This window comes from Anomaloglossus baeobatrachus, chromosome 4 (assembly GCF_048569485.1).
Source record: "Anomaloglossus baeobatrachus isolate aAnoBae1 chromosome 4, aAnoBae1.hap1, whole genome shotgun sequence".
Lineage (NCBI taxonomy): Eukaryota > Metazoa > Chordata > Amphibia > Anura > Aromobatidae > Anomaloglossus > Anomaloglossus baeobatrachus.
This window is the reverse complement of record NC_134356.1, coordinates 618,665,243-618,688,996: the sequence shown is the minus strand read 5'-3', so window position 1 is coordinate 618,688,996 and position 23,754 is coordinate 618,665,243. Positions and strand designations below refer to the sequence as shown.

Below are 23,754 nucleotides of genomic sequence, written 5' to 3'. Positions count from 1 at the left end.
TACCAGGATGGGAACATATATATCAGGATGAAGGACAGATATACCAGGATGGGTGAGATATTTACCAGGATGCGTGAACTTTCTACATAATGAAGGAGGAGGGGGGGCAACTCATATGTATTTATAGGATTTAGAATGCTACAATAGCTCATACATCTGACCAATATGCGCGGGTAGGCAGGTCCAAAATTTTCAACGGGGCCTACCGGACTCTGGTTACACCACTGTCGATAGCGCTGCAGTCAATCTGACCTCAGGGGCTCTGCCTGAGATGGTGGCACGAGCCACTCAAAGCTGCTGAGCTCACTGATTGGCTACAGATATGATCTTTACAGGTGATTTGAATAAAAAGGAAATTTATTTAGCATAAAAGTAATTAAAAAGGGAAAGATAAAGGTGAGAGAGAAAAGAAATACGTTCACGGAGACCATAGTTATAGAGGTCTGGCTTGACCTCTAAAGGGTGCAATGTTTCATTCAACATTCCGGCACACAGGCATAAGACTTTTTGCACAGGCCCCCCCCAAAAAAATAATATTATGAAGAATCAGTATTGTTTAAACAATTTCCAGAATTTTAAGGATAATTTTATGCCCAAAAGTTCAATATACCGTTCTTACGATAAGCAATTGGCCTTCAGTTACATACTAGAAGTCTCTTTGCTAAATTGTTTTTCAAAACATTCTACAGAGTTGAAGAGATAAATGTGCAGTGCAGCATAATATATACTAATAAGAAAATAATTATTAATTAGGTTAAGCAATGTTGGCAGCTTATAGGTTTTAATGGCAATATTGGTTATTTTCCTTATCAAAGATAACCAGAATTACGAACATATGGGGGTAAAGTGTGTGACTCCTCGCAGTCTGCAGCTCAGTATACAATAGCTTCTCAATAAATTAGAATATCATCAAAAAGTTAATTTATTTCAGTAATTCAACACAAAAAGGGAATTACATATATTATATATACTGTAGTCATTACACACAGAGGGATGTATTCCTATATATTATATGGAGTCATTGCACACAGAGGGATGTAGTTCTATATATTAAATAGTCATTACACACAGAGGGATCTATTTCTATATATTATATAGAGCCATTACACACAGAGGGATCTATTTCTAATATTATATAGAGTCATTGCACACAGAGGGATCTAGTTCTATATATTAAATAGAGTCATTACACACAGAGGGATCTATTTCTATATATTATATATAGTCATTACACACAGAGGGATCTATTCATATATATTATATAGAGTCATTATACACAGAGGGATCTATTTCTATATATTATATAGAGTCATTACACACAGAGGGATCTATTTCTAGATAATATATAGATTAATTACACACAGAGGGTTCTATTTCTATATATTATATAGAGGGAAGGAACAACCACGGGAAGGGCAGTCTCCAGTCAAGGAGACCACCTATGCCAAACATGGTATCCATCCACAGACAGCCGTTTCGGGGTATTTGCCCCTCATCAGTGTGGAGTAGGAATCTGGCTAGTGGGACATTGCCTAGTAAAAGACTATGTGAGCAAGGATGGTTGACCTTAGGGAGATCAACATCCACCACTGCGGAGACACCATCACGTGTTTCTCAACGCAGTGATTCTAGAGCAATGCCCCCTGGGAAATATTCTTTTACTAGGCAATGTCCCACTAGCCAGATTCCTACTCCACACTGATGAGGGGCAAATACCCCGAAACGGCTGTCTGTGGATGGATACCATGTTTGGCATAGGTGGTCTCCTTGACTGGAGACTGCCCTTCCCGTGGTTGTTCCTTCCCGGTGAAAGACCTGGCTAGTTTCCTGCCAGCATTGAGAAACATGTGATGGTGTCTCCGCAGGCCTTCTTGATTTGAATATTTCCCAGGGGGCATTGCTCTAGAATCACTGCGTTGAGAAACACGTGATGGTGTCTCCGCAGTGGTGGATGTTGATCTCCCTAAGGTCAACCATCCTTGCTCACATAGTCTTTTACTAGGCAATGTCCCACTAGCCAGATTCCTACTCCACACTGATGAGGGGCAAATACCCCGAAACGGCTGTCTGTGGATGGATACCATGTTTGGCATAGGTGGTCTCCTTGACTGGAGACTGCCCTTCCCGTGGTTGTTCCTTCCCGGTGAAAGACCTGGCTAGTTTCCTGCCAGCGTTGAGAAACATGTGATGGTGTCTCCGCAGGCCTTCTTGATTTGAATATTTCCCAGGGGGCATTGCTCTAGAATCACTGCGTTGAGAAACACGTGATGGTGTCTCCGCAGTGGTGGATGTTGATCTCCCTAAGGTCAACCATCCTTGCTCACATATATATTATATAGAGTCATTACACACAGAGGTCTCTATTCCTATATATTATATAGAGTCATTACACACAGAGGGATCTATTTCTATATATTATATAGAGTCATTACACACAGAGGGATCTATTTCTATATATTATATAGAGTAATTACACACAGAGGGTTCTATTTCTATATATTATATAGAGTCATTACACACAGAGGGATCTATTCCTATATATTATATAGAGTCATTACACACAGAGGGATCTATTCCTATATATTATATAGAGTCATTACACACAGAGGGATCTATTTCTATATATTATATAGGGTCATTACACACAGAGGGATCTATTTCTATATATTATATAGAGTCATTACACACAGAGGGATCTATTTCTATATATTATATAGAGTCATTACACACAGAGGGATCTATTCCTATATATTATATAGAGTCATTACACACAGAGGGATCTATTCCTATATATTATATAGAGTCATTACACACAGAGGGATCTATTTCTATATATTATATAGAGTCATTACACACAGAGGGATCTATTTCTATATATTATATAGAGTCATTACACACAGAGGGATCTATTCCTATATATTATATAGAGTCATTACACACAGAGGGATCTATTCCTATATATTATATAGAGTCATTACACACAGAGGGATCTATTTCTATATATTATATAGAGTCATTACACACAGAGGGATCTATTCCTATATATTATATAGAGTCATTACACACAGAGGGATCTATTCCTATATATTATATAGAGTCATTACACACAGAGGGATCTATTTCTATATATTATATAGAGTCATTACACACAGAGGGATCTATTTCTATATATTATATAGAGTCATTACACACAGAGGGATCTATTTCTATATAATATATAGAGTCATTACACACACAGTGATCTATTTCCAGTGTTTATTTTTGTTGATGTTGATGATTATGGCTTACAGCCAATGAAAACCCAAAAGTCATTATCTCAGAAAATTAGAATAATTACCACAAAACACCTGCAAAGACTTCCTAAGCATTTAAAATAGTGAAATCAAAATGAGGGAGCCAGCATGATTTCTAAACTGTACTCATTAATAAATAGAGATTTTTGGCAAAACATTGCAACATTTTGAGCTATCCCGCCACTCCACGCAAATCTCAAGTGGCAGTCCTAACTAATATTTTATTTTATCTGAAAGGTGGCATGCGGCCTCACACATTTAAAAGCAGAACTATTTGAAACAGCACTTACCTCAGCTCCCTCATTTTGATGTTTCTATTGGCAGGTGGTTAGCCTCCACCAAGCCGTGCACCCATATTTTGGTTGTTCTAGCTGTCTGATTTTGGCAATTGGGGACTATTCACACTCAGCTATCAGCTCTGTCCACAGGCTATTTAATATAAGCAGCACTTGCCTGGGCCTGTCCTGCCCACAACTGTGATTTAGTCACAGGTATGGGAAAGAAAAGCACCAGGTAAGTGCTGTTTCAAATAGTTCTGCTTTTAAATGTGTGAGGCCGCATGGCACAGATAAAATAAAATATTAGTTAGGACTGCCCCTTGAGATTTGCCGTGGAGTGGCGGGGTAGCTCAAAATATAGCAATGTTTTGCCAAAAATCTCCATTTATTAATAAGTACAGTTTAGAAATTGTGCTGGCTCCCTCATTTTGGTTTAAAATAGTCCCTTAGTCTGGTTCAGTAGGCTACACAATCATGGGGAACACTTCTGACTTGACAGATGTCCAGAAGGTAGTCATTGACACACTCCACAAGGAGGGTAAGCCACAAAAGGTCATTGCTAAAGAAGCTGGATATTCACATAGTGCTATATCTAAGCATATTAATGGAAACTTGAGTGGAAGGAAAAAGTGTGGTAGAAAAAGGTGCACAAGCAACCAGGATAACCACAGTTTTGAAAGGATTGTTAAGAAAAGGCCATTCAAAAATTTGGGGGAGATTCACAAGGCGTGAACTGCTGCTGGAGTCAGTGCTTCAAGAGCCACCACACACAGACGTATCCAGAACATGGGCTACAACTGTTGCATTCCTTGTGTCAAGCCACTCATGACCAATAGACAACGCCAGAAGCGTCTTACCTGGGCCAAGGAGAAAAAGAACTGGACTGTTGTTCAGTGGTCCAAGGTGTTGTTTTCAGGTTAAAGTAAATTTTGCATTTCATTTGGAAATCGCGGTCCCAGAGTCCGGAGGAAGAGTGGAGAGGCCACAATCCAAGCTGCTTGAGGTCTAGTGTGAAGTTTCCACAATCAGTGATGGTTTGGGGAGCCATGTCATCTGCTGGTGTAGCTCCACTGTGTTTTATCAAGACCAAAGTCAGCGCAGCCATCTACCAGGAAATTCTAGAACACGTCATGCTTCCCTCTGCCGACAAACTTTTTGGAGATGTAAATTTCATTTTCCAGCAGGTCTTGGCCCCTGTCCACACTGCCAAAAGTGCCAATACCTGGTTTAATAACCACAGTATCACTGTGCTTGATTGGCCAGCAAACTCACCTGACCTAAACCCCATAGAGAATCTATGGGGTATTGTCAAGAGGAATATGAGAGACACCAAACTCAACAATACAGACAAGCTGAAGGCGGCTATCAAAGCAACCTGGGCTTCCATAACACCTCAGCAGTGCCACAGGCTGATCACCTGCATGCCACGCCACATTGATGCAATAATTCATCCAAAAGGAGCCCGACCAAGAATTGAGGCATTTACTGTACAGACTTTTCAGTAGGCACCAACATTTCTGAGTGTAAAATCATTTTTTCAGTTGGTCTTATATAATATTCTAATATTCTGAGATAATGACTTTTGGGTTTTCTTTCGCTGTAAGCCATAATCATCAACATTAACAGAAATAAACACAAAAACGCTTGAGAAAGATCCCTCTGTGTATAATGGCTCTATATAATATTTAGGAATAGATCCCTCTGTGTGTAATGACTCTATATATAATATATAGAAACAGATCCCTCTGTGCGTAATTACTCTATATAATATATAAAAATAGATCCTTCTGTGTGTAATGACTCTATAATATATAGGAATAGATCCCTCTTGGTGTAATGACTCTAATATATAGAAATCGATCCCTCTATGTGTAATGACTCTATATAATATATAGGAATAGATCCCTCTGTGTGTAATGACTCTATATAATATATAGGAATAGATCCCTCTGTGTATAATGACTATATAATATATAGGAATACTGTAGATCCCTCTGTGTGTAATGACTCTATATATAATATAGAAACAGATCCCTCTGTGCGTAATTACTCTATATAATATATAAAAATAGATCCCTCTGTGTGTAATGACTCTATAATATATAGAAATAGATCCCTCTGTGTACAGTCATATGTAAACGTTTGGGCACCCCTATTAATGTTAACCTTTTTTCTTTATAACAATTTGTGTTTTTGCAACAGCTATTTCAGTTTCATATATCTAATAACTGATGGACTCAGTAATATTGAAAATTGAAATGAGGTTTATTGTACTAACAGAAAAAAATTTGACATGTGCATAAGTATGGGCACCCTTATCAATTTCTTGTTTTGAACACTCCTAACTACTTTTTACTGACTTACTGAAGCACTAAATTGGTTTTGTAACCTCATTGAGCTTTGAACTTCATAGGCAGGTGTATCCAATCATGAGGAAAGGTATTTAAGATGGCCACTTGCAAGTTGTTCTCCTATTTGAATCTCCTATAAAGAGTGGCATCATGGGCTCCTCAAAACAACTCTCAAATGATCTGAAAACAAAGATTATTCAACATAGTTGTTCAGGGGAAGGATACAAAAAGTTGTCTCAGAGATTTAAACTGTCAGTTTCCACTGTGATGAACATAGTAAGGAAATGGAAGAACACAGGTACAGTTCTTGTTAAGCACAGAAGTGGCAGGCCAAGAAAAATATCAGAAAGGCAGAGAAGAAGAATGGTGAGAACAGTCAAGGACAATCCACAGACCACCACCAAAGACCTGCAGCATCATCTTGCTGCAGATGGTGTCAATGTGCACCGGTCAATAATACAGCGCACGTTGCACAAGGAGAAGCTGTATGGGAGAGTGATGCGAAAGAAGCCATGTCTGCAAGCACGCCACAAAAGGAGTCGCCTGAGGTATGCAAAAGCACATTTAGACAAGCCAGTTACATTTTGGAAGAAGGTCCTGTGGACTGATGAAACAAAGATTGAGATGCTTGGTCATAGAAAAAGGCGTTATGCATGGAGGCAAAAAAGCACGGCATTCCAAGAAAAGCACTTGCTCTCCACAGTAAAATATGGTGGAGGTTCCATCATGCTTTGGGGCTGTGTGGCCAATGCCGTCACTGGGAATCTTGTTAAAGTTGAGGGTCGCATGGATTCAACTCAGTATCAGCAGATTCTTGACAATAATGTGAAAGAATCAATGACGAAGTTGAAGTTACGCAGGGGATGGATATTTCAGCAAGACAATGATCCAAAACACCGCTCCAAATCTACTCAGGCATTCATGCAGAGGAACAATTACAATGTTGTGGAATGGCCATCCCAGTCCCCAGACCTGAATATCATTGAACATCTGTGGGATGATTTGAAGCATGCTGTCCATGCTCGGCGACCATCAAACTTAACTGAACTGGAATTGTTTTGTAAATAGGAATGGTCAAAAATACCGTTATCCAGGATCCAGGAACTCATTAAAAGCTACAGGAAGCGACTAGAGGTTGTGATTTTTGCAAAAGGTGGATCTACAAAATATTAATGCCACTTTTATGTTGAGGTGCCCATACTTTTGCACCGGTCAAATTTAGTTTAAAGGCAGATTGCACATTTTCTGTTAGTACAATAAACCTCGTTTCAATCCAGAAATATTACTCAGTCCATCAGTTATTAGATATATGAAACTGAAATAGCTGTTGCAAAACCCAAATTGTTATAAAGAAAAAAGGTTAACATTAATAGGGGTGCCCAAACTTTTTCATATGACTGTATAATGAATCTATGTAATATATACGAATAGCTCCCTCTGTGTGTAATGACTCTATATAATTTAAAGGAATAGATCCCTCTGTGTGTCATGACTCTAGATAATATATAGGAATAGATCCCTCTGTGTGTAATGACTCTATATAATATATGTAATTCCCTTTTTGTATTGAATTACTGAAATACATTAACTTTTTAATTTATTGAGAAGCACTTGTATGGATCTGAAGGCAAATTATAGTACATTTATTAGCATAATTTATTAACTTTCTGCCATTTGCAAAAAAACAAATCAAGCAAAAACACAACTAATATACCAAGTGATTTCTTCAAATTCAACAGAAAATGCCATGTTTACTGACTAATAGAGTCTTATTATTCACAAGCCTAAAGCTTAATAAATGGCTGTTAGGCTAGGGCCCCACTTTGCGTCGTCCTACATGCAGTTCTAAACGCACGTTTTGGGCTTAATTGATTTGACCAAAGTTGCCTTTTTCAGAACTTTAGCGCTGAAAACGCATGCGTATTTACCGCGTTTTAGATGTGTTTTCAGCGCTTTTTACCTGCTTTTTCACCTGTGTTTTGACAGATGCGTTTTGAACATCAAGGCACTGCTAAATAAAGTTTAAACAGTCAAACAGAATGAAAAAAAAAGAAAAAAAAGGAACACATATAGAATTTTAGAAATAATTAAGGAAATTGAAATATTTAATAAAATTATAGCGGTAATATACTATTTATTGGAAAAATAGCAATAAATTATTATTTTTCTTTAATTTAATTGTCGGACTATGTGTGTGTGTAGAGGGACATATGAAATCATTATTTTGATGTCCAAAACGCATGTTTTCTGCACTGAAAAAGCAGGTAAAACGCAGGAATTTGCAGGAATCTTGGTTTTTGCCATTTCTCATTGACTTCAATGTTAGCAAAATGCACCTAAAATGGCAAAAACAATTGACATGCTGCTTCTTTGAACGCATGGTTTTTGCCACAAAATATGCAAATTCGCAGATGCGTTTACAAACGCAAAGTGGGGTCGGAAAAATCACAAATGCGATTGAAATGGTTGGAAAATGAAAACGCAAGCATTTTGGCATAAAAAAGGTGCTTCTCAAAACGCACCCAAAAAGCACCTGAAAAGCAGGTAAAAATGCAAAGTGGGGCCCTAGCCTAACAACTTGCTGCAATCCGAATGGAACCACAAAAAAAACAACAATCTTTGGTGCAAAACACAAACCAAAGAATATTAATGAACTGGAGGCCATCCCCCATGTGAGGTTTGGACCAAGATTCAGCTGCCAAAGGCCGGCTATGCATCGGGTTTGGGCCAATAATGCTAAAGTGAAGCACAGGAAAATTAAACAAAATAGTCCCAATAGTCCCAATGCGCAGGACAAAATTGACAAGACTTGGACGGTGAACCAAAAGGAAAAAAAAAATCTGAAAGTAATAGCCCAGGTGGAAAATATAATTCATAATGACATATGAGTAATGAAAATAAGAATGGCTGGGTGCCCAAACTGCAATCCAAAACCAATTTTTTTTTTCTTTTTGTAAAGTGCCAACATGGCAGTTTAGCCAATTCTATTATGTAAACAATTAATTGATTTTAAACTTACCTTTGCAGTCTTCTCTTCAGTATGGGGGCATCAAGCTCATGCGTGTGAGTCGCCCGCTACAGCGCTGCAGCGGCCGCCTCCAGTACACTGCGGGGACTCCTCTGTAGGGATTCCTTTTGGCAACAGGTATGTCAGGTTGCTTACTTTTTTGTCATGACGCCACTCTCGGTTTTGAGGTCAGGCGTATGGGTGACCGCCGCTGCAGTTTAACGAGCGTCTGGGGCTGATGGTGTCTGCAGATAGTTCCTGTGGCCTCCCGAGAGTGAGGCCGGCCCCAGGGGCTCGGGTGTATGTATGTGGAACAACAGGTCGCAGAATAACTCAGTCTCAGTACAGAAATGTCTTTCAACTCTTTACTCACTTTCTGCTGGAAGAGTGAGGCAGCCCGGGTGATACTGAGATAAACCGGAGGGAACCAGGTATCCTTCAGGCTGGTGTAGGGGTGACTGTAAGCTCGTCTTCCTAGCACTTCTTGTTTCGGATAACCCCCGACTTGAAGTATATGGAATTCATCCAGGGAAGTCGCATTTGCCTTTTCTCCCATTTCTGGCCCGTTTGCTGGCAGCCTTGACCAAGTAAAGATGGCTTCTTGCCCTATCTCACTTATGGGCCCCTCGTTGCTGCGTATGCTGCGGACTCTGTTGGTTGGTGAGATACCTGGAGTGCCCTCACCGGCAGGTTTTAGCAGGCCACTAAATGGATGCCTACCTTTAGGAACCTGTTCCCCGTAAGTGCCTGGCCTACCAGGAGTCCCCGTACTCAACTGCCTCACTTCTTCCTGAAGTGTCTTTCTGGCCAACTGTGTGGTAGCCGATCTTCCCCGCAAACAGCCACTGCATGTGCAGGGTCTGACTTCAGACTCAGCTGCTCCACTCCTACTCCTTTGACTGCCACTGCACAACTCGCTTCCAGACCCTCACTCCACCACTAGCTGAGATGTGGAGGCCACACCCCCTCCTGGGTCTGCCCAGGGGGTCCCCTCTAAGGTGTGTGTGTGACCTGGTTACAATGTGCCTATGCGTACACACCCTATCCAGCGTTTAGGATTACCTGTCTTGCACTCACCCAGCGTGGGTGCAGTACTCAGTGGTGCCTGACCATGTCAGGGGCGCCACACGTGCTTACCACACATTGAAGCTGAGCCACTCCCACTGCCCTTTCCACACTTTCTGGATAGATAGATAGATAGATTTTAGCATGGAATGCAATCAGATTCCACCCTGAGATCCACATCTACATTTCAAAGTGTGAATATCTCTAAATCCCATAAAGACATACGAGTTGCTCCACTCTCCCTTCATTATGTAGTAATGTCCCCCATCCTGTACTAATGCCCCCTTCCTGGGCCATTTCCTGGTAAATATGTCCCCCTTTCTGATATATCTTTCCTACATTCTGTTAACTTTGTGCCTATCATGGCCCTATCCTGCTAAATGTCCTCCATCCTGTTAAATGTCCTCAATCCTGATATACACTACAGTTCAAAAGTTTATGGTCACTTAGATATTTCCTTATTTTTGAAAGAAAAGCACTTTTTTTCAATGAAGTTAACATTAAATTATACAGAATTACACTCTATTCATTATTAATGTGGTAAATGACTATTCTAGCTTCAAATGTCTGGTTTTGAACTCAACATCTATATAGGTGCATAGAATATCCATTTCCAACAACCACCACTCCAGTGTTCTAATGGTACATTGTGTTTGCTAACTGTGTTAGAAGGCTAATCCTTTGAAAACCCTTGTGCAAGTATGTTAGCACAGCTGAAAACATTTTTGCTGATTAGAGATGCTATAAAACTGACCTTCCTTTGAGCTTAGTTGAGAATCTGGAGCATTACATTTGTTGGTTCCATTAAACTCTCAAAATGGCCAGAAAAAGAGAATTTTCATGTGAAACTCAACAGTCTATTCTTGTTCTTAGGGGTACTTTGCACGTTGCGACATCGCTACTGCGATATCGTCGGGGTCAAATCGAAAATGACGCACATCCGGCACCGGTAACGACGTCACAACGTGTAAAGCCTAGATGCGCCGATAAACGATCGCAAAAGCGTCGAAAATCGGTGATCTGTGTAGCGTCGGTCATTTCCAAGATGTCGCGTCAATAGGAGATACGATGTTGTTCCTCGTTCCTGCGGCAGCACACATCGCTGTGTGTGACACCGCAGAAGAGAGGAACAACTCCTTACCTGCCTCCACCGGCTATGCGGAAGGAAAGAGGTGGGCGGGATGTTTACATCCCGCTCATCTCCGCCCCTCCGCTTCTATTGGCCACCTGCCAAGTGATATCGCTGTGACGCCGCATGACCCGCCCCCTTAGGAGGGAAGCGGGTCGCCGGCCAGAGCGGCGTTGCAGGGCAGGTAAGTGCGTGTGAAGCTGCCGTAGCGATAATGTTCGCTATGGCAGCTATCACAAGATATCGCATGTGCGCCGGGGGCGGGTACTATCGCACTCGGCAATGCTAGCCGATGCTAGCGATGTCGCAACGTGCAAAGTACCCCTTAGAAATGAAAGATATTCCATGCGAGAAATTGCCAAGAAACTGAAGAATTCCTACAATGGTGTGTACTACTCCCTTCAGAGGAGAGCAAAAACAGGCTCTAACCGGAGAAGAAAGAGACGTGGGAGGCCGCGCTGCACAACTGAGCAACAAGACAAGTACATTAGAGTCTCTAGTTTGAGAAATCGACGCCTCACAGGTCCTCAACTGGCAGCCTCATTAAATAGTACCCGCAAAACGCCAGTGTCAACATCTACAGTGAAGGGGCGACTCCGGGATGCTGGCCTTCAGGGCAGAGTGGCAAAGAAAAAGCCATATCTGAGACTGGCTAATAAAAGGAAAAGATTAATATGGGCAAAAGAACACAGACATTGGACAGAGGAAGATTGGAAAAAAGTGTTATGGACAGACGAATCGAAGTTTGAGGTGTATGGATCACATAGAAGAACATTTGTGAGACACAGAACAACTGAAAAGATGCTGGAAGAGTGCCTGACACCATCTGTCAAGCATGGTGGAGGTAATGTGATGGTCTGGGGTTGCTTTGGTGCTGGTAAAGTGGGAGATTTGTACAAGGTAAAAGGGATTTTGAATAAGGAAGGCTAAAACTCCATTTTGCAATGCCATGCCATAGCCTGTGGACAGCGCTTGATTGGAGCCAATTTCATCCTACAACAGGACAATGACCCAAAGCACACCTCCAAATTATGCATGATCTATTTAGGGAAGAAGCAGGCAGCTGGTATTCTAGCTGTAATGGAGTGGCCAGCCCAGGCACCAGATCTCAACCCTATTGAGCTGTTGTGGGAGCAGCTTGACCGTATGGTACGCCAAAAGGGCCCATCAAGCCAATCAAACTTTTGGGAGGGGGGAAGCATGGGGTGAAATATTTCCAGATTACCTCTTCAAATTAATAGCTAGAATGCCAAAGGTCTGCAAAGATGGAATTGCTGCAAAGGGAGCAAGTAAAATTCATTATTTCTAACCTTGTCAATTTCTGGACTACATTTTCTATTCATTATGCAACTCATTTGATAAATAAATATGATTTTTCATGGAAAAGACAAAATTGTCTGGGTGACCCCAAACTTTTGAACTGTAGTGTATGTACCCCATCCTGGTAATTGTCCCTCATTCTGGTAAAAGTCCCCCATCTTGATAAATGTCCTGCATCCTGGTAATTGTCCCCCCCCTGGTAATTGTCCCCCATCCTGGTAATTGTCCCCCATCTTGATAAATGTCCTGCATCCTGGTAATTGTCCCCCATCCTGGTAATTGTCCCCCATCCTAGTAAATTTCCCCATCCTCGTAAATGTCCCTCATCCTGGTAAATGTCCCTCATCCTGTTAAATGACCCTCCTTCTGGTAAATGTCCCCCATCCTGGTAATTTTCCCTCATTCTGGTAATTGTCCCCCATCTTGATAAATGTCCTGCATCCTGGTAATTGTCCCCCATCCTGGTAATTGTCCCCCATCCTAGTAAATTTCCCCCATCCTCGTAAATGTCCCTCATCCTGGTAAATGTCCCTCATCCTGTTAAATGACCCTCCTTCTGGTAAATGTCCCCCATCCTGGTAATTTTCCCTCATTCTGGTAATTGTCCCCATCTTGATAAATGTCGTGCATCCTGGTAATTGTCCCCCATCCTGGTAATTGTCCCCCATCCTGATAAATTTCCCCCATCCTCGTAAATGTCCCTAATCCTGGTATATGTCCCTCATCCTGGTAAATGTTCCCCATCTTGGTAAATGTCCCCCTAAGCTCCTGCGCGGCCACAGGAAGTCATTACGCCGCCGCTGCCACAAGACGTTATGTGATGACACCTGGCTTAATGATGCTTCCGGTGTCTCCTAGGTTACAGGCCTCTGGCCTAGGAAAGGAGTGTCGGGGCGAGGATAATTGTCTCCTTTGCTCCGACACAACTTTGAACTGCTAGCACGATTGCGTCGGTGTGCGTGCAGAAGAAGTGGGCTCTGCATACCTCTCTGGAATGTGTGCCATAGGTTCGCCATCACTGCCCTAGGGGATCAAATAATTCTGAAACTGCAGTAATCAGTGTTAAATTGTGTTAAATTTGGAGAAACCACTTGTTATTGTAGTTGTGTTGATCATTTTACATTGTTCTGGTTCCAATGCTTTATTGCAAAACATTTGCTCATTTTGCTCATTAACTTAGTTTTCAATGGGGGCTGAGTAATTTTTGATTTTAGCTATGTGTACAGACGTCTAAGTATAGGGGACACATTGTAGCTTCACGTGTTTATCAGCAGCTCAGCATGCTGTCACGTTTCTCTTTATTTAATTCTTAATTAAGTTGTATAGTTACTAGTAGCGGAGGATCTAGGAATTACCTTGGCTGAGTTCCTTGTTTAAGTCCTTGGATTTGCTCTTATCAGCTCCCGAGCTCTGCACCCTGAGATAATCTGATGGCATCAGTTATTGGGGTCAAATATCAAGGCTGTTTCAAGCTAAAACAATAACCAATATCATATTTTAAGGCCAAACTGCCTTGACCTGATCCAGCATTTTTTTACAGAATAAATCGCCAATCCTAGATGAAAACTCCATCCAAGTGTCTTGCATCAGGTATATTCCTTCAGCCACGTACTCACCATTATCAGTAGATTCCTAGTCCTCCTCCCCTGCCCTACATACTCTGGCGGCTTCCTAGAAAAACCAATCAGCCGATTCATAATCTGCGCTTTTTGTTAAAGCACTTTTCTTTGTTTGTCTTTCTTTTTGTTATTTAAAATGTCACACATGGAGCATGAAACGTCCATAAAATAAAAAATGTTCTTAATCAAAAATGTTCTTTTTTTTCGTTTTTAACATTTCTGGAGAGCTTTTACAGAGGAAAGGAAATGTTCTGCTAAACTGATGCAAAATCTTTCAAAAATTTCAGGAATTCATCACAAGTAGACACTGAGACTGCCATATACATCACATAGGATACATTGAGATTGCTGTATATACTGTACATCATATAAGAGACATTGGGACTGCTGTATATACATCACATAGGATAACCTAAGATTACTGTATATACATCACATAGGATAAACTGAGACTCTGCTGTATGTATCAAATAGGAGACACTGATATTCTGCTTTATACAGTCATGGCCGAAAATGTTGGCACCTTTGAAATTGTTCCAGAAAATTAAGTATTTCTCCCCCCAAATTATTGAAATTACACATTTTGTTATACACATGTTTATTTCTATTGTGTGTATTGGAACTACACAACAAAACTAAGAAAAAAGCAAATTGGACATAATTTCACACAAAACTCCAAAAATAGGCCGGACATAATATTTGAACTTAATATTTGGTTGCACACCCTTTGGAAAAAATAACTGCAACCAATCAACAAGCTTCTTACACCTCTCAACTGGAATTTTGGACTCATCTTCTGCAAACTGCTCCAGATCTCTCATATTTGAAAGCATCTTCTCCCAATAGCAATTTTAAGATCTCTCCACAGGTGTTCAATGGGATTTAGATCCAGACCCATTGCTGCCATTTCACAACTCTCCAGTGCTTTGTTTCCATCCATTTCTGGGGCTTCTTGAAGTATGTTTGAGATTATTGTCCTACCTGAAGACCAATGACCTAGGACACGAACCCAGCTTTCTTATACTGGGCACAACATTGTGACCCACAATCCTTTGGTAATCTACAGATTTCATGATGTCTTGCACAGTCAGAGGCAGCAAAACAAACCCAAAACATCTTTGAACCTCCATCATATGTGACTGTAGGTTCTGTGTTCTTTCCTTTGTAAGCCTCATTCCATTTTCAGTAAACAGTACAATGATGTGCTTTACCAAAAAGCTCTATCTTGTTCTCATCTGTCCACAAGAAGGATTTTGACTTACTCACAGACATTTTGGCAAACTGCAGCCTAGCTTTTTTACGCCTCTATGTCAGCAGTGGCGTCCTCCTGGGTCTCCTGCCAAAGAGTTTCATTTCATTCAAATATCGACGGATAGTTCGCTCTGACACTGATGCACCCTGAGCCTGCAGGGCAGCTTGAATTTCTTTGGACCTTTATTGGGGCTGCTTATCCACCATCCTGCGTTGCAACCTTTGATCGATTTTTCTCTTCTATTCACATCCAGGGAGATTAGCTACAATGCCGTGGGTTGTAAACTTCTTGATTATTTTATGCACCATGGACAATGGGCATCATGATCTGTGGAGATCGACTTGTAACTTTGAGACTGTTGATATTTTTCAATAATTTTGGTTCTCAAGTCTTTAGACTGTTCTGTTCATTTCTTTCTGTTCATCATGTTTAGTGTGGCACACATAGACACATAATGCAAAGACTGAGTCAACTTCTCCCCTTTTTATCTGGTTTCAGGTGTGATTTTCATATTGCCCGCACATGTTACTTGCCACAGATGAGTTTGAAGGAGCATCACATACTTGAAATAAAGTTGTTTACCCACAATTTTGGAACATTAACAATTTTGTTTGGACCATTTGCGGAATTTTGTGTGAAAGTATGGCCAATTTACCTTATTTTGTTTCTTTTTTTGTGTTGTTCCAATGCACACAAAGGAAATAAACATGTGTATAGCAAAATGTGTAATTGCAATAATGTTGTGGACAAAATACTTCATTTTCTGAAACAAGTGCCAACACGTTCAACAATGACAGTATACCATAAAGTCAGAAAATTAAGCGTTACTCTGTTAGACACAACCAAGTGATTTTATTGGTTCATTTTCATATCTAATTTTCACACCATGTAGTTATTTGATATAAAGTGACATCACAGCATTATTTCAGTTTTTTTTAACCCTTTTTGGCTTAAAAAAGTCATCAAGTTAATATAGAAGGCTGTTTAGAGGCGTTCGCGGTCCAGGATGGTATTCCCCAGTACTAGACCCTCAGGCAAGACCATGGGTAGATAAATGTACTAAAGAGATTAGGGTCATGGAGTTGTATTTTCCAATAAAAGATGCTTTGATGTCACGTGGCAAAAGTGATGCTTTATACAGTACATATCCCATGGGAAACACCGAGACTGCTGTGTATACATCACACAGGAGACACTGAAACTGCTGTATACATAACATAGGAGACACTGCAGCTGCTATAGTCATGACATAGCAGAATGCTCTAATTGCCAATAAAGAGCAACCTGAAGCTGCCAGTAGCCAATTTTAGACTTAACCCAGCCTTTGCACGCCGCAACAACATTCAGTAGTGACTGCTGTATGTGCGCACTCTACATTAAAATTATAGGGTCGGTAGCCAGAAAATCAGGGTCAGCGGTCCACGCACTGTAGCCCTCTGTGGATATGCTCAGAGATGGCACTAATTGATATAGTGGGCAGTAAATGGCCTGCAGGCTGGGTATTTCTAACCCCCGAGTCATTCACGTAGCATTATACCATGGGATTAGCTGATCTTTAGGATTACCATATTTTTAGGATGATAAGACACACTTTTCTTCACAAAAATTTGGTGGGAAAATGGCTGTGTGTGTCTTATAATCCGGTTGTAGCTTACCAGGGGGTGTGGAGGGGGGAGTGGGGTCAAAGGAGGTAGCGGCGGAAGAGTAGTAGGGTGGTCCTGAGGGCGCTATGAGGCAGGAGCCATCCAGAAAATAACAGTAATGCGGACTTCAAAGAGATAGCGCCCGGGAGTCGATGCGTGCACATATTCAGCTCTTCGCTCAATGACAGCCGAGATCTCATCTGCGCATGTGTCTCCTCTGGCCCATTGATCTCCCTGCAGCGGACATAAGGAAATTGGCACCTGGAGGTGGAGCGTGCGCAGATGAGATCTGGGATCCTCTTTGAGCCAAGATCTCAATCTGCGCACGCGCCAAACCCAGGGGCCATTTGTTTGAACCCCGCACCGCCAACACTTTCTGAATGGCTCCTGCCTCACAGTGACTGCCGCAAGGATAGCCGGGGCACCTGCCACACTGCCTGCAGCATCACCCTACTCCACCCCTGCCCCTGCCTCCTGTGACCCCACTGCATCACTGCTGCCGCCCCAGGTAAGGTACAGATTATAAGTCGACCCCATTTTCAACCCCAATTTTTTTTTACCTTTTTTTCTTTCTCTAAATTTGGGGTGCGTCTTATAAAACTAAAAATACGGTGCTTATAATAAAAATGCATTTTCAAAAACAATCACCCCCTTTTAGCTTTTACCTAATTCGATGAACACTGAGGTCTTTTCACAGATCACCAGTCATGGATACCGCATCAATAAAATCTCATGACGTGTTACTGTGATGATTTTATGGCAGATTTCAATCTTGGCCTTGAAAAATCCAAAGCAAACAATGGACAAAGGTTTCCTGCAACCAGAGATATCAGGAGGCCCCACTTGATAAGATGCAGATAACTTTAACCTACATTGCTATAATGCTATGTTTTGTAATACTTCGCAGGAATTCTTTTTTTTTTTTTAAAGAAAATTTTGGACAAAGTGTTGGCTTCATTGGCTCTAAACTTAAATTATTAATTCCCGAAATGCTCATTTTCTATTACATGGTGATTTGATATAAAGAGATTTTAACAAAAACATGTAAAGAACTAAAAAAATATAAAAGAAATAAAAAATAACAATTTTTCATTTATTAAATCTATGTCAGTCCTGCAGCAATGTTGTAGATCATACTGTTTTGGTTTTTTTTGGGGGGGGTATCCCTATAACCATCAGTGATTTTGATATTTTGACACCAGTACTAAGTTTTGGGAATTCTAAAGGATGCTTTACACGCTGCGACATTGCTAACGATTGCTAGCGATGTCGCGAGCGATAGCACCCGTCGCCGTGGTTCGGGCGACTTGTAGTGATCGCTGCCGCACGAACCGCCTCCTTTCTAAGGGGGGGGGCGGTTCGTCCGGCGTCACAGCGACGTCACACGGCAGCCGTCAAATAGAAGCGGAGGGGTACAGATGAGACGTAACATCCTGCCCACCTCCTTTCTTCCGCATTGCCGGTGGACGCAGGTAAGGAGATGTCCGTTGTTCCTGCGGTGTCACATATAGCGATGTGTGGTGCCGCAAGAACGACGAACAACATTGCACCTGTGGCAGCAACGATATTAAGGAAAGGAGCGACGTGTCAACGATCACCGATTTTGGTAGTTTTGCGTTCGTTGATTGTTGCTCCTTGGTGTCAGAAGCTGCGATGTCGCTACCGGTGTCGGATGTGCGTCACTAACGACGTGACCGCGACGATATATCGGTAGCGATGTCGCAGCGTGTAAAGCACCCTTTAGGCCTTCCATAGTGAGCAATAGTTTTACCGCTGCTTATAGGTTTTTTTTATATTTTACAACAATATATACTGATGCCGAAGGTTTTATATTTTTTATATAATATATTTTTACAGCTCTTAGGCAACTTTCCTAAAATCCTATAAATTCCATTAACAAACATTGGTATGATTTTGATATCTTGACACAATCACTAAGTTCCAGGATTGCTATGTCCTCCCCTAGTGCACAATTGTCCTCCCCTAGTGTACAATTTACATCCCCTAGTGCCAAATTGTCCTCCCCTAGTGCACAATTGTTCTCCCCTAGTGTACAATTGACCTTCCCTAGTGCACAATTTTCCTCCCCTAGTGCACAAATGACCGCCCCTAGTGCACAATTGACCTCCCCTAGTGCACAGTTATCCTCCCCTAGTGCACAATTGACCTCCCCTAGTGCACAGTTATCCTCCCCTAGTGCACAATTGTCCTCTCCAGTCTACAATTGTCCTCCCCTAGTTCATAATTATCTTCCCCTAGTGCACAATTGTCCTTCATTAGTGTACAATTTCCCTCCCCTAGTGCACAAATGACCTCCCCTAGTGCACAATTCACCTCTCCTAGTGCACAGTTGTCCTCCCCTAGTGTATAATTGTTCTCCCCAGTATACAATTGTCCTCCCCTAGTTCATAATTATCTTCCCCTAGTGCACAATTGACCCCCCCCTTGTGCACAATTGACATCCTCTAGTGCACTATTTATCTCCCTTAGTGCACTATTCATCTCCCTTAGTGCACAATTGACCCCCTCTAGTGCCCAATTGACCTCCCATAGTGCACAACTGACTTCTCCTAGTGCACAATTGTCCTCCCCTAGTGCATAATTGACCTCCCCTAGTGCACAATTGACCTCCCCTAGTGCACAATTGTCCTCCCCTAGTGCACAATTGACCTCCCCTAGTGCACAATTGTCCTCCCCTAGTGCATAGTTTACCTCCCCTAGTGCACAATTGTCCTCCCCTAGTGCACAGTTATCCTCCCCTAATGCAGAATTGACCTCCCCTAGTGCACAAATGTCCTCCCCTAGCGCACAATTGTCCTCCCCTAGCACACAATTGTCGTGCTGCTGCTTACAGCTCTGGTTTCATGCACAGGGAAGTATGACTCCCGAGCTACTGCTCCATATTAGAAGATGTAAAACTCAACTGTTTTCTCATGAGCCAGATCAGACACCCCCATACTTTGCACTGACGAGGGGCAAGCACCCCGAAACACCGTGTCTGCAAATTGGGATTCTGATCTGGCTTATATATCCTGAGTCATATTGCAAAGGATTGTTAAAAATCCACTTGTGACTTTTAGGATCGCTACTTCCAATAGGTGGCGCTGTGCTAGAGTTTGTCTCCTTTACTGGAGAGACAATTTGAATATTTCTTAGAGGGGCGTGGCAGCTATAAGTCCCCTTACTTGAGAAAACACATCATATCAAAGTAAATAGTTTCCAAATTAAACAATCAAATAAGGAAATGATTAAAAAAACAAAACAGCAACCGAGAAAGTCTGGTATTTACATTGACTTCTGCTCGGTGTATGCCGCCTTATGTGCTTTGATGGTATTCACATTATATTAGGTTGTTTCTTTGGCTATTTTGACACTTAAATGACGCATCAAAATACGATTAGATTCCTAGTTCTGAAACCTCGGAACTCTGTGCAGTTGAATAATGCACTTGTGTGTCAAAAAAGACAAAAGTATGATAAAAATAGGACAACTTTATTCCTAGAAACAAAAATATGTTTTCAACTGTTGTCGCAGATTTTCTTGTTATACATTGTATTATAAAACTATATTTTTATAGGACCACTTCAGTCTTAATACAAGCTGAGCGTATTGTAAACCTTATATCAAGCTTCATTGTAAATTTATTTCTATGGTCACAAATGTAATGAAGATTTGCAATATGATTAATATATGCAATCTATCAGTTTTTCCTTCCCTATGTACGGTAGGCAGTGAGCTCTCACACGCAGAGTACACTCACCTTCTGTACTGATCTGTCACTATCTATCTATCTATCTATCTATCTATCTATCTATCTAATGTATCTATCTATCTATCGCTCTATCTATCCCTCTATCTATCTATCTAATGTATCTATCTATCTATCTATCTATCTATCTATCTAATGTATCTATCTATCTATCGCTCTATCTATCCCTCTATCTATCTATCTAATGTATCTATCTATCTATCTATCTATCTATCTATCTATCTATCTATCCCTTTCTCTATCTATCTATCCATTTCATACAATATTTCACACATTTTTGGAAATATTTTATTATATCTTGACATGAGACAACACTGAAGATCTGACCCTGGGACACAATGTACAGTAGACAGTGTACAGCTTGTATAACAATGCAGATTTGATTCCCTCAAAATAACTCAACACAGAGACATTAATACCACTGAGAAGAAAAGTGAGTAAACCCCTAAGTGAAAATTGTACCCAATTAGCCATTTTCCCTCGCCGGTGTCATGTGACTCATTAATATTAAAGGGTCTCAGGTGTGAATGGGGAGCAGGTGTGTTACATTTGGTGTTATCCCTCACACACACACTCTCATACTGGTCACTGGAAGATCAACATGGCCCCTCATGGCAAAGAATTATTTGAGGATCTGAAAAAAGAATTGTTGCTCTACATAAAGATGGTCTAGGTTATAAGAAGATTGCCAACACCCTGACACTGAGCTGCTGTACAGTGGACAAGACCATACAGAGGTTTAACAAGACAGGATCAACTCAGAACAGGCCTCATCATGGTCAACCAGAGAAGCTGAGTGCACATGTTCAGTGTCATGTCCAGAGGTTGACTATTCAAAATAGACGTATGAGTGCTGCTAGCATTGCTGCAGAGGTTAAAGGGGTGGGGTTCAGCCTGTCAGTGCTCAGACCGTTCACCACAAACTGCATCAAATTGGTCTGCGTAGCTGTCATACCAGATTGAAGCCACTTCTAAAGATGAATAAGAAACAGTTTGCTGAAGACAAGCAGACTAAGGAAATGGATTACTGGAACCATGTCCTGTGTCTGAAGAGACCAAAATAAACATATTTAGTTCAGATGGGGTCAAGCATGTGTGGCGGCAACCAGGTGAGGAGCGCAAAGACAAGTGTGTCTTTCCTACAGTCAGTTTTGGTGGTGGGTGTGTCATGGTTTCTGGCTGCATGATTGCTGCCGGCTGTGAGGAGCTACAGTTTATTGTGCAAACCGTGAATGCCAACATGTACTGTGCCATACTGAAGCAGAGCATGATCCCCTCCCCATGGAAACTGGGCTGCAAGGCAATATTTCAACATAATAATGACCCCAAACCCACCTCCAAGATGACCACTGCCTTGCTAAAGAAACTGAGGGTAAAGATGCTGAACTGAAACCCTATTGAGCATCTGTGGGGCCTCATCAAACGGAAGGTGGAGGAGCGCAAGGTCTCTAACATCCACCAGCTCCATGATGTCGTCATGGAGGATGGAAGAGGATCCAGTGGCTCCTGTGAAGCACTACAGAATTTCATGCCCAAGACAGATAAGACAGTGCTTGAAAATAATGGTCATACATAATATTGACACTTGGGTTACAATTTGTCCATTTTCACTTTTTGTTTTTGTTGCCATCGGTTTAGACATTAATGGCTGTGTGTGGAGTTATTTAGATGACACCAAATTCACACTGTTATACAAGCTGACTACTTTACGTTGTATCTTCAGTGTTGTCTTATGAAAAGATATAATAGTATATTTAAAAAAATGTGAGGGGTGTACTGACTTTTGTGATATTCTGTATCTACAGTAAATATCTGGCAGAGTCCCTTAGTCACTGTTTATTCAGTATTGTCCCTCGTTGTGAGTGAATGCTGTGGACTGAGCCATCCCTCCACCCACTCCTTTCCTAGTTAATAAGAAGCAGGATTTATCACATCGGTCAGTCCCAATTGGCTCCTGTGTAAAAGTCTGAGCTAGAAAAACTCCGGTCAATATTACATTGTAAGTGTGGCTTGTACAGTTGAACATCCCGGCTCCTGGTACAGATATCGTCCAGCTTTTCTGACGCCCACCCGGTGGGTTAGTTTGTAGGAAAGCAAGATGTTCCCCAGGATTCTCATAGTGGTGATACTGGAAGTTGTTTTCCCTCTTCAGGTTGGTATCCATTTAAAAACTGAGTAGTTTTGATAAATTTGGAAGATCTCAGAACGCAGTTAATTTTTGAGTGGAAGAATCAGCAGTATGTGTAGTTTATGCAATGTATATATAGTGATCGCGAAATGCCAACCTCGGATGCTTGGTCTGTGCACACCACGAGGGTTACCGTGATAATGGATAGAATATTTTTTAATTTTTGAATCATCCATCCAAACTTGCTTCCAGTAGAACCAAATATCAAGGCTACGACCACTCAATAGTTTCTTGTTAGTATTTATTTGAGTTCTTGGTCATTTATAGTTGATGAACTATGAAGGCTTGTCTTACGTAGTAATCGGCATTGAGTACATATGTATGACTAAGTCAGGATACTCTGTATTTTTGTGATTTTTAGACCAAACATTTCATACCCTTGTCTAAGTAAGCTTTGATCAACATTTATTTATTATATCTCTAAACCACAGTTTACGAGAAGACGTAAGTAAAGAGGACCAATTTCTCCGTAACTACGGTCAGCAAGTTTGGAACCATTTTGAGAAATCAGGCATCGTTGGCTTGTAGATATCTTTAGGAGGTTCTGATTACCATTTCCAAGACTCCATCGTGTATTTTCTTCTTTTTTTACTTTGTATAAAAAAAATTGTTTAAAAGAACAGAGAGTCCTCAGTGGTTGATACCTTTTAATGGCTAACTGAAAAGATGGTAATAATTGCAAGCTTTCGAGACTACTCAGGTCTCTTCATCAGGCATGGTATAACACAAAATCTGAAGAGTCACATATTTATACACAACAGGTCTTAGAATAGTGCAGTAAAAAAAAAAAAAAAACAAGTTATATAAAACAGAACTATCACTATGGCAGGGGGCAAACTG

At 41.1% G+C, this 23,754-nt stretch overlaps 1 protein-coding gene across 1 annotated transcript in view; it reads left to right on the top strand.

The window, feature by feature from the left end:
* Positions 1-22,740: 22,740 nt before the first annotated feature.
* NPC1L1 (NPC1 like intracellular cholesterol transporter 1) overlaps positions 22,741-23,754 on the top strand; it is a 67,099-nt gene continuing 66,085 nt past the window's right edge. Inside the window, exon 1 of the mRNA XM_075346261.1 lies at positions 22,741-22,878. Within this exon, the coding sequence (XP_075202376.1) occupies positions 22,825-22,878 (54 nt within the window). The 5' untranslated portion in view covers positions 22,741-22,824. The remainder of the gene's footprint in view (positions 22,879-23,754) is intronic.